General features: G+C 40.2%; 1 protein-coding gene across 6 annotated transcripts in view; it reads left to right on the top strand.

Moving 5' to 3' along the window:
* The window catches only part of LOC126253597 (uncharacterized), a 323,092-nt gene that overhangs the window by 301,963 nt on the left and 8,335 nt on the right, over positions 1 to 12,794 (top strand). For all 6 annotated transcript variants that reach the window (XM_049955071.1, XM_049955060.1, XM_049955043.1 and 3 more), the window contains exon 8: positions 10,860 to 11,053. In XM_049955071.1, coding sequence (XP_049811028.1) covers positions 10,860 to 11,053 — 194 coding nt within the window. The remainder of the gene's footprint in view (positions 1 to 10,859; positions 11,054 to 12,794) is intronic.

Below are 12,794 nucleotides of genomic sequence, written 5' to 3'. Positions count from 1 at the left end.
ATAAAATTTGATAGTGTTCCTGTTCTAAAAGAATTGTCAAAGTGGCAAACAACGAGCTGCCAAAATTTTTTCTACAGCATATATGTCTTAAACTAAGCAAAGCTGATGCATTGGGTAAGTGGCAAATCAGATATCTGCAACTACCAAATAATGGATCACACTTTTCAACTTTAGGTAGCACTTATGGAAGTGTTTAATTAACCAGAAAATGATTTAGAATCTATTTTTAACAATGAGTCATCTCAAAACCTTGATTCAGTAACAATAGTTAAATATCAAGTCCCAAGTTTCTCAAATACATGCTGTTTAAATGACATTTTTTAAAACTGGTTCTGTAAAGCATCCACTTTTGGCAGTTTAACTGAAACTACCACATACACATGTTTACAAAAACATTTTTGGCACCGGCTAGAAAAATAATAATTTTTGTTCTGAAGAACCCGGAAGTATAAGTTAACTGTTGTTACTACTTTTGCTTTTCATGTGTTCACTCTCTGACTCAAGATAACCCACTCCCAGAAACGGAATACATTGCACCAATGCATACATTATTACTGCTGCTACTGCAATTTCTACTACTACTACTACTACTACCAATGCCTTTACCATTATGGTGTAATGCTAACTGAACAGGAGTGAAGTATTTGGTACATACTGACAAACATAATTATATTACTTACCCCCACCCTTGATGAGTCATGAAATGTCACTTATAGTGCAATGTGATCTACCATAGTTCTAAACTTCTCTGTTTGCAAACAAGTCACCATTGTACCAAATGTTATAAAGTGTGGACAAAAAAGAGCCTTCGGCCTGGAATCTCATTGATTGTCTTCGTTGATGAGTCCCACTTCGAATTGAGCCCTGATGACCAGTGGTGTATCTGGAGACATCCCGGACAGTGGTGGGATAGCATCCTAACTGTCACCTACCATATGGCCTGACAACCAGCAGTAATGGTCTGAGGTGCCATTTCCTTTCATAGCAGGTCCCATTTGACTGTCATCCATAGCACCCCTACAGCCCAGCAGTACTTCAGCAATATCTACATTGTATTTTGCTGCCCTCCTTGCAAGCCACCCTGGGCTTACATTTCAGCCTCATAATGCTTGCCCACACATGTTGAGAGTTTCTACTGCCTGTCTTCATGTTTGCCATACCCCACCATGGTCAGCAACGTCATTGGATCTCTCTCCAACTGAGAATGTTTGGAGCATTATGGGCAGGCTCCTCCAAGCATCTCAGGATTTTGATGAACTAATGCACCAATTGGACAGAATTTGGCATGATATCCACCAGCTTTATCAATGAATGCCAAGTCAAATAACAGCTTGCTTAAGGACCAGAGGTGGACCAACACATTTTTGATTTGTTCAATTTGTGAAGCTCTTTTTCTTGAATTAATCAACCAATTTTTCTGAAATTGTAATCATTTGTTTGTAAGGAACATCACATCTGCTCATTCAGACAATTCCCTTGTGGTGCATCTTTGTGTGTGTGTGTCTTAGAATATATTTCCTTATGAATTGTATTTTGTAAGAATTGATAATTAGGTGTTGAATACCTTGTTAGGGTTGAAAAGTAGACTTCCTAGATGTACCATAAAGACCCCACTGCCTGCAACACATGTTGCAACAGCTCCTCAAATCAGAAAAATTATAGTAAGCTTGGGGACTGCTTTATCATACAAATGCATTGAAGAGCCAAAGAAACTGGTACAACAGGCTAATATCATGTATGGCCCCCATGAGCATGCTGAAGTGCCACAACATGGCGTGGCATGGACTCAACTAATGTCTGGAGTAGTGCTTGAGGGAATTGACACCATGAATCCTGCAGGGCTGTCCACAAATCCATAAGAGTGTGAGGGGCTGGAGATGTCTTCTGAACAGCACATTGCAAGGCATCCCAGATATGCTCAATAATGTTCATGTATGGGGAGTTTGGTGGCCAGTGGAAGTATTTAAACTCAGAGGAGTGTTCCTGGGGCCATTCTGTAGCAATTCTGGATGTGTGGGGTGTCACATTGCCCTGCTGGGACTCCCCAAGTCTGTCGAATGCACAATGGACATGAATGGGTACAGGTGATCAGACAGGATGCTTATGTACAAGTCACTAGTCAGAGTCATATCTAGACATATCAGGAGTTCCATATCACTCCAGCTGCACACATCCCACACCATTACAGAGCCTCCACCAGCTTGAACAGTCCTCTGCTGACATGCAGGGTTCATGGATTCATACAGGTCCATCCACTCGATACAATTCGAAAAGAGACTTGTTCGACCAGGCAACATGTTTCCAGTCATCAACAGTCCAATGTTGGTGTTGATGGGCCCAGATGAGGTGTAAAGCTGTGTGTCATGCACTCATCAAAGGTACATGAGTGGCCCTTCGGCTCCGAAAGCCCATATCAATGTTTTGTTGAATGGTTCGCATGCTGACACTTGTTGATGTCCCAGCATTGAAATCTGCAGCAATTTGCAGAAGGGTTGCACTTCTGTCATGTTGAACACTTCTCATCAGTCATCGTTAGTCCTATTCTTGCAGGTTTTTTTTTTTTTTTTTTTTTTTTTTTTTTTTTTTTTTTTTCCAGCTTCCTGATATTCACAGTATGTTCATAAAATTGTCTTACAGAAAAATTCCCATGTCATCACTACCTCAGAGATTCTGTGTCCCAGTGCTTGTGCACCAATTATAACATCATGTTCAAACTCACTTAAATCTTGATAACCTGCCATTGTTGCAGCAGTAACCAATCTAACAACTTCACCAGACACTTGTCATCTTATATAGGCATTGATGACCACAGTGCCATATTCTGCCTGTTTACATATCTCTATATTTGAATAAGCATGCCTATACCAGTTTCTTTGGTGCTTCAGTTTATTTTTGCATTGTAGAATAAATAAAGTTCAATCGTGATGGTAGTTAAATAGATATGAAAATAACATAACACAAATAATAGTCCCTCAAAATTTTGGTTAAATCAGTGTATCTTCTTTAACTTCACTTCTCTGCTGCAGATAGGGCTCACAGTTCTTCCACCTCAATAAGTACATGATGACTCCTGTTCATTGTACTCCATAATATGGTTATTTTTGGAGTGCTTCATGCATCAAATATACAGTTTCCCCACACAGGCTGAAACTATGTCATCTTGCCTTAAATGTTGGCACTGTCACTGTATGATACCTGTAGTGCTGTGCACAACTTTGCACTCATAAGCTGAAGGGCAATTAACAATATAGTTATTAGTTAATTTTGTCTAATCTTGAAATCAGTATTTCCATTACACATATGTCAGGTTCAATGACACTTGGATAAATGTGAAGCGCATTGTTCCATTACATTCATTAGCATATACTCGTGCTAGCAAGCAGTTCCAACAATTAATGCTTACAAAGACACTGATGGCTTCTGAACCAGTATATCTAATCATAGTTAAATTTATGTACAACATTTTAGTACATCCACAGACTCATCACTTTACATACAAACTGGTTTCATCAGTTTAATTTTCAGCAAGAAAATTTAATACAATTAAATTTAAATGCATACTCCCTACACTACACAAAAGCCAAACACAAGAAAGCCAATAAAGTACAGGGTATCCATAAAGGGATTTCCCACTTATAAATATTAATAGTATCAACTGAAAGCATTGTAAAGCTTTGGTTCAAGGTTACAATTAAAGAGTAACTCAAACAGTTTTAAATAATCACATGCCTGAGTACCAATTTGTTGTTCCCCCTCGCAGTGCCATATATGCAGAATGGTGACATCTGAGTCTGAAGCATTTTGTGTGAATCTGTGGTTTGAGCTCAACGTGTGTTTCATTTAAAGTCTGCCCTCATGTGGCAAAAATATCCAACAATGGTACGGTCAATTCAGACGACCAGATGTGTGTGTAAAGGGAAAAGCACGGGGCAACGGAAAGTGTCTGAAGAGGATACTCACCGTTTCAGGGCATCTTACCATCGTAGTCCACAGATGTCTGTTCAAAAAGCAAGCCTTGAACTTCAGCTGCAAAAGCTGACAGTATGGAAAGTTTTAACAAAACTTTTACTCATATGTCCATACTGGTTACAGTTGGTCCATGTATTGTGCAGCAGTATAATTTTATTGTGAATGTTTTGTGAAGGCTAGGTCTGGGCCAGTGTGCCAATCAGAACATTAACAAGGCACACTGCTGATGTAATGGATGTCAGAGATGAGCATTGCCACACAACCTTAGACTGAGGAAGGCAGAAATGCAAATGTTGCAGTGCTGCATAACAAGGCACTCTGATGTAACATTACGTAACGTCATGCCAGGGCACCACTGAAAAGTCAAATGTAATCAGAAAGACCTGAGCTCAATGACCCAGCATAATTACTGAACTACAGGAGACAAGGTGTGCTGACAGGACCAATACAGGAAGGCAAATGCACTGATAAGCTAGAGCCACTGTGTCTTAGATGCAGGCTCATACCTCAAATTACAAGGCTTTTGGAGCTCAAAGACACATTCAGTCATGCTGCCATGCTATCCATATCAGTAGAACCAGAGAAAATGGCAGTCTATTGAGTTTCAGTGAACCATGACAAGCAGACTGATGATGGCCTGCCTACTACCTGCTTGATGACTTCAACACCAAGATGCAGCCAACCTGATGCATACCATAGCTGTAGTCTGCCATTGCTGTCCACTAGGTATCACAGATTAGAAGACCAGTGTGTGGCCAATCCCCCACTATAGGTCATTGCAGATGATCTGTGAGCTACCATCTCCACACTGACAGTTGTGGCACATTTGTGCAGCCTCCTGGCAGACTCATGAGCATGTGCTGCAATCTTGGTCAATTCGTGGTAGACCACTAGGACCTAGTCTTCATGACAACCAACATACTGGACCACAGTTGATAATCTTGACCTGATTGCGCAACAATCTGTCTTCAAGAGTGCTCAGGTGGGAGCCGCACTGTATCACTGAATGTTCCGTGGGTGACGGCTCCACATTCCCGTGCTGCCACCAGCACAGCATGTGGCCATGCCACTAACCTGATGAGTGACATCATGGCTTGCCGATGAGGCATCAGCACTTCTTCACAGAATGTGCACTTACATCCGGCCGCCAACTGCTGCCCCGAAACTCACCACGATAAATAAAAATTATTGCAAATATCACTGTATGACTGTCACCTCTGGGCATAAACTGGGCCACTCACCCACACTTGTGTGCTTGGCCTCCCGTTCACAACATGACCCCAGCTACCTGGGTCACAACATTGGTATTAGAAATGGATGTCACCTCAGGACTTCAGTGACAGTGGAACCATGTCTGCTCCCATTCCTGGGAATATGGCTCAACTGCTGCAGGGTTGCAGTTTAGTGTGCACGTTTTTGTTCGGCTGCAGGGAACATAAGGAGTCAGTGAGTTTTCTGGCAAGTGTCTAGTTGCATTTATATGTATTGGATAAAAGGAGTGAACATAGGCAGTGATCAAAGATGGTGTATATCAATTTGTACCATTTCAAGACATACTGTATTGTGTTGTAAGCCTAGCTCATTCATTGTCTTGGAGTATGAGATACTGATACTTGTGAATAACCATTCTAGCAGAACATTTGGTTGTAATAGTGTATGCTAGTCTATTTAAGTGTCTGCATCATCATTTTAGGTTTTCCTCCTTTGCTGGGGTTTGAATAATTGCTAGCAGGTCAACCATGTCATTGTCCATTTCACAAGGTTCTACCCTGGAGCAAACACTGAGAGTGAAGATTGTGGCAGTTCCTGTAAATTTACTTCATACACAAAGCACTAATAGTGTGCAAGTAATGGAGAATAACATAACAGTATCAGCTCCAAAACCTTGTGAAAAAGCAGTATCTCAACTGTCTTGAGGTGCCAAATGAAGTAACTGTGTACTATAAGGAAGTAAATTGGCATTTGAGAAGCAACATGGTTGATCTTGATTTAGGTGCAGTAGTATCTACACCAGTGGGTGATATTGATTGTTGTTTTGAGGCCTTGTAGACTGGGCCAGATGTACTGGAAAATACATGTGCCACTGACATTTGCATTGTGCAGACAGTAATTGCAGATGGTGGCTTCAAGGTAGATACTATTGAGAATACACAGAAAGCTGTTGATGATGTTGGTCATGTTGCAAATGTTGTGGCTAATGTAGTAGTACAGGCACATTTATTTCTGAAGGACTCAGCTTTGTCACCAATTGGTTAGGGGCAAGAGGTGGGGGGGAGGGGAGGGAGGTGCGGGGGGCGGGGGGGGGGGGGGAATGATAGTAAGGCTAAAGATCAAGCCAATGGGACTGAATCCTTTCAAGAATATGTGCCTGCCAATACTTGCAGTGTGATAGGAAATATGGGTAAGAGAAAACATCATGTAACTGTTCAGAAAAACTCAGTCAAATTTGGAAGACGTTGTTTCAGCTGAAGGAGACAGATGTATGTGTTACATTGTCACAGGGTTCTATTACCGTGAAGGTAGGACCACTTAAACTGCATATGGCATCACTAAGATTCAATACACACAGTAAAGTGCAAGGAACACAAGAGTCGATTTTAATAAAAAGATAGTATAAAGAAGCATGGCACTGCAAGTTGTAGTCAATCTGTAACTAGCTGTAAAATAAGAGAGGTAACTGGAGCTACCGATCAGTGTATTGTACTAGGAAGTACTGCAAGTAGTTGTGTAATCATATTTTAACGATATGTGTTTTGAGGAAGTGTAAGGGAAACTTTTGTTTCAAAGATAAGCTTCCAGATGAAATACCAAAACAGCAGGTTAAAAAAATCCACCTGATAAACATGTAAAGACAAAAATAAGGATAATGTATTATAAATGTGAAAGAGAGTTCAGCAAACTGAAACTTAAGAAAAATGGTATAGAATTAGGAAACAGAGAGACATTCCATGTACGTCAATTCTCAAGAGTAAAACAGTTGGTGCAGTGGACACAGTTTACAATTATGTAATTAGATCTAAGAGTGTTGCAGAGTATAAGCAATGGCAAAATTCAGGGCAAAATTTTTGAATTTTTTTTTTTTTTTTTTTTCCCCCTCCCCTCCAGAGAGGTTCTGCCAGGTGAGCTCAGAACAGAAAAGGCTGGCTCTTGGCTGATGTGCCAAGTGGAATGTCAACAAGGTGTACTGCTGACATAGCAGAGTCAGGGCGTGAGGTGAGCATTGCCACACAATCTCAGAGTGAGGCAGGCAGAAATGCAAACATTGCAGTGCTGCATAACAGGGAACTGTGAAGCAACAGTTCATAACTTCAGTGGCAGGTTGTCACTGCAAAGTCAAATGTAGTCAGAAAGACTGGAGCTCAGTGACGCAGAATAATTATTGAATTACCACAGTGAGGCTAGGAGCACTGACGGGACCGATAAACGAGGGCAAATGTGCTCATACACCCAGAGCCACTCCATCATTGGTGCAAGATCAGTCCTTTAAATAATGAGGATTTTGGAATTCAAAGACACATTCAGCCATGCTGCCATTCTTTCTGTGTCTCTAGAACCAGAGAGAATGGTAGTCAATAGAGTTTCAGTGAAACCAGGCCAAGCTGATTGATGATGGCCTGCTTGCTGATTTCAACATCGAGATGCAGCCAACTTCATGCACACCATAGTTGTGGTCTGCCATTGCCTGCAACTGGGTCATTGTGGATAAGAAGACTGGTGTGTGGCAAGCCCTCCTCCACTAAAAGTCATTGCAGAAGATCTGCATGCTGCCGTCTCCACAATGACAAGTCTGGTGAGTTTGTGCAGCCTCTGGGCCAACTTGTAAGCAGCTGCTGTAGTCTTGGTCTATCCATGGTGGATGACCTGGGCCTAGCCTTCACAACAACCAACATCCTTGACTTGACATGAACAAGTGACGGGCTGTCTTCAAGAGTGCTGATGAGGTAGAAGCCACACTGTATAGCAGAATATTCAGTGGGCAATGCCTCCTCATCTCTACACTGCCACCAGCGACTGTTGCACCGATCTGCAGAATGACATTACATTTCATTGATGAAGCATTATACAAGCTTATGGCCAGCCACCGACCCCACTCTGAAGACACTTATAACACTGTAAACTCATCACGATAAATAAATGTTATTGGAGTTACCACTATGTCACTGACACCTCCGGGCATAAACTGAGCCACTCACCCACACTCTGTGCTCATTCTCCTGTTCACACTGTGACCACAGCTTCTAGATTCACAACACGTTTTAAAGCCAGGTGAAAATGGTGTATGTTATAACTAGTGAAAGGATTTTAAGGTTCTAATTCTGGCCAGAAAAGGGGGAAGAAAGGTTCTGAAAATACATACAAAAAGGAGCAAAAAAGGTGCTGATGATATTATTTAGGTTTAAACAAGCTACATTAACTTTCTATGTGCCATTTACAGGTTTCTGCTCTACTGGATTATACACATCATTTCAATGTTTTTGACACTAAGTTGCTGGCACTTTGAGCTCAACAGCTCCTTATATTCACAGATACTCCACTTGGCATCTATAGAATCTATAGAAACCAATGGAGCATAACTTTCCAGCACCCACAAAGGAAGTTCAGTTAAAGTTGCAAAGGCTTCCTCATCTGGATTGTTCTTCAAATGTAATTCAAATTTGTCTTTAACAAATCCGTCAGGGACATCCCTAACATTCATCAACTTCTTCCACCATTCCTGTTACTCCATACCTTCTTCTTCCAAACTCTGAATTACATCAGGCAAATACTTGTAGCCACAGACTGCAAAAAATTCCAATTCTAGGTCTTTGTTGTTGACCAATTGTTTGGTCTGCTTTATGGCTGCTGCTGTACATTGTGTCTAGGGTAAATATGAAGTTTTCAATTTTATCAAAGTTTTCACGCAAGAAGAGTGCACATCTTATCCAAGTACCACACCTTGTGATGACAGGAAACTGTGGAAGGTGGAGCCCTGTCATTTCCTGATAGAAAACTTAACATCTGGGAGCCTTTTACCAGAATCCTCTTCAGGGTAGCAAGGGAGACATTTACCCTACAGTAATTCTCCCAGATACTTTTGCGAATATGTTGTAGACCATGTGCAATATATGTCACATGCTTATGGTTGGAGTATACACCCTTTAATTGTTGGAAAGCCAAAAGCATGTGTGTACTTGATCTGTCAACACAAGCCTGATTTTTTCATATTGTGTGCCCCCTGGCCACAGGTTCATACATGAGTCGTTGAATAATTGCATTATTGTGCAGGCATCTGTCTTCTCGAGTTGGCACATCCTGGAAAGCACAGGTTTTACCCATTCACCAGATAATGGAAAAATTAACACATGCAAAATATATCGTTGGAGCTCATCAGTAGTTTCATCTAAAATGAACCCCATTTTTTGTTTACTGATTGCCTCTTTTACTTTCTCTGAAACATTCTCATAAATTTACTGTATGCAACTTTTTCTGAGTGCTCTCATCCACTACTGACCCCTGTATATACTTCTCAAGAAATGATTTGAATAAGGATTGTTGGAATTCCTGACTGGATTAGTGCCCTGGCAAGATCCAGACTAAACTCATTCAGTGACCACTGCTTTTCAGATCCTGAAGTGGAGGTGTGTATCAGAGCAGTCTGCTTAGGTTTCAACTGGCAAAGTTCAATGTTCTTCATATGTTAGTTTTCTGGATGCATTGGTTTATTCTTTTTCTTTGATGCTTGTCATCAATTGTAATTGTACCAATACTTTGCAGATGCCGCATCACAGAATGATGCCACCAGTTTCGATAAAAATAATCTTGAATTCTTCTGAAAGTGAACACAACTTCTACTTAACCTTCACCATGATTTTGTAGTGAAAAACCAGTTCTGGTAGAACACCAACACAGCCAACAAGACACTAAACAGTCGATAGATAGGAACTGTTAAAATTCATGCTGGCACAAACTGTATTTAGGTTTCAACTGTTGCAGCATCAATGTTTAAATTTTATTTGATTTCACAGCTCCGTATTGACCATTTTACTGAAGTTGACTATTGTTTCTGAGTTGGCCATTGTTGCTAGGGGTATGAATAATTACTGCTGATTTCCATAAATTATATTAATATTTATTGACCATTGTTGATTTCTGATTAAACGAAATCTTAGAATCCTGTTCAAGAAGAGAAAAAGTGCTGTCCAATGTATTGAAAATGCAGATAAAAATGGGAGGAAAGGTGCTTAAGCATGGAATAGAAGGGAAGAGATGCAAACTGTAAATAATCTCAGAAAAAGGTGCAAATATAGTTTTATTTTTGGAAAGGGCTGCACCTTAAAATCCTTGCTCCAGTTATAACTTTGTACGGCAGGATACTAGCTAATGATTTGACAGATGACAGAATTGAGACACAGAAATGTAGAGGCTATTGCTTCCATTACCGCAGACTTGTTAACCAAGAGAGAGAGAGAGAGAGAGAGAGAGAGAGAGAGAGAGAGAGAGAGAGAGAGAGAGTGTGTGTGTGTGTGTGTGTGTGTGAATAATTGAAATTTAGGTTGGATGTGTGCCATATAACTATGGCTGCACATCTGTAAGAAAAACTAGGTTGGTTACTTTCAAATTGATGTATGATTTGTTGCAAATAGTATAAATTAAACTTCTCTAATATACCATTGAAGCTGGGACACCCTGTAAACAAAATAAAGTTTTGTATTCCTATGGTACTAGGATGTGTAAACTGTGTTCCTTTACATAATTTTCTGTGAAGCAAAACGAAGGTTTTAGATGCAAGAACTAAAAAAGCTGTTTATTTTCTATGTCAGGGTTCATACATTCACCCGCCAGTCAAAATGAAAACTACTCCAATTCATTATCAAGAAAGAGAAACTGAGGTATGTGTGTGTTTATTGCAGGTTTCTCAGGCTTAAAATACCTGAAACAGGAGGTAGGATTATAGCCAGCAGTGAGCAGCGCCTTTCAACTCTCAACAATTATCCTGATCCATTAAATAAGGATGATGTAGCAAGAATGTTGGGTGACATTTCACACCCAGAATACAACGTGTTTCAAGACTTGCCAGGAGCACAAGTCAAAACAGTAGCTGTCGGTACGTAGTGAGATAACAACTAATATGAGATTTATCATTGTGTATCGTATCTTGTTTCATAAAATACAGGTTAAAAAGGATTCAGTAAATGTAAGCACACAATAACAGTGAACTAAATGTCAGAGCTATCTAGTAAACAACATTTTTCCCCCAAAGTAAAGGATTTTTGTTTCTATCTTGCTTTTGTGTTACTTTTTATCCAATCTTTTACGTGATGCGTAATTTTTGTTTTTAGCACCAGTACAAGTTACATACTGTACACAGATTGTCATTCCCAGGTTACAGTAGATACCAGGCAATCAACTGTACAAGAGCATTTAGACTTCTCAATTCAGCATCTCGTTCTGCTTGTACAGTTTGTGTCTGGCAGCTAATGTGTAACCTCAATTTGTGGCATTGTGTAGTTTTTCTACTGATTATTTCTTTCATGTCGTGTCACTCATTTTTCTGTCATCTGGGTGTGCTACATGCAGGTTCCAGCCCAGTGTTTAGATACTTGCCATATATATGTGCACACAGAAATATATAAGTCATTTTTCTCTCTTAATATTATTTTTTTGCACAGTGACATATAATTCTTAACTCCAAGTTAGTTAAGTTGTTTATATGTTGTATTAAACACGGTTCCAAATGTCAGACAATTTTTGAAAATTTTGTAACTGTAATCATTGAGAGACCATTCTTAGACTGTTCAATTGAAACCAGCAATATATCAAAATGTAACAGGCAATCAAAGAGTTTCTATTTGAGGCCATTGCTGCAGCATGTGTGCAATGTAGTGCAACTCCGATGCTGGCATATAAACGCTGACATATAGGCAAGGGATTAATGTGGCATACATGTCCATCAGACAATGAAGAATGTGTACAGGGCAGTATGTCTGTCAGAAAGCAGCGCTGTGGAACGGTGCAACAAGGAGTGCTACTGCTTCATGATAACACAAGTTCCCATATCGCGAATGTTGTGATGCAGAAGTTATGCCAAGTCAAGTGGGAGGCACTCGAGCACCCGCCCTATAGTCTTGATCTCTACCCATCCATTTATCACACCTTGGGCCCCTAAAAAGAAAAGGCCATGAAGGGTCAACAGTTCCTGTCAGACGAGGGTGTGTAGTAGGCAGTTACAAAGTTCTTCATGCAGCTGGACATGGTGTTTAACCACATGAGTATTTTCAATCTAGTGCTTCAGTGCGACATAATGCTAGTCAGCTGAAAAAAATGCCAAGGATTAATTTCCTTTATCAGAGTGAGAAACTCCTTTTGATGCTGTTTGCAACTCAACTCACTCTTTATAACTCAGCACACAAGGAAGGAAGACTGTGTGTCAAAAACATATACGAGACAGAAATTGAGCAGATGCATCCATTAACAGATATGAAAAGCCAATAGTTAATCTTAAGAGGATGTGCTTAGTTATTTTGTAACACTGTCCACTTTGAAGGTACTCTCAGGAGCATACCCATGCCCTACCAGTTCACATATTTCATGGTTTGTCACTGAACACTAGTTAAAAGTAAGTGTAGTCAATTTCCACAATTTCAAAAGGTAATGAATTGTTTAGCCTCAAATCATTTAGCAGTCTGATTCTGACTCCACCTCTGATTCACCTATTTCTTCTACATCAACTTACTCATCTCTTCTTCGTCCTACATGTTAGTCATACCTCATCCTTTTCAACATTTATCAATAGTTAGGTTCATCTGCATCCCATATTTTAACACCTCTTCCTTTATCTCCCCATA

The sequence above is a fragment of the Schistocerca nitens genome, chromosome 1 (genome assembly GCF_023898315.1).
Source record: "Schistocerca nitens isolate TAMUIC-IGC-003100 chromosome 1, iqSchNite1.1, whole genome shotgun sequence".
In the NCBI taxonomy this organism is placed as follows: domain Eukaryota; kingdom Metazoa; phylum Arthropoda; class Insecta; order Orthoptera; family Acrididae; genus Schistocerca; species Schistocerca nitens.
The sequence above is the reverse complement of the archived record's forward strand: the minus strand, read 5'-3'. Positions and strand labels throughout refer to the sequence as shown.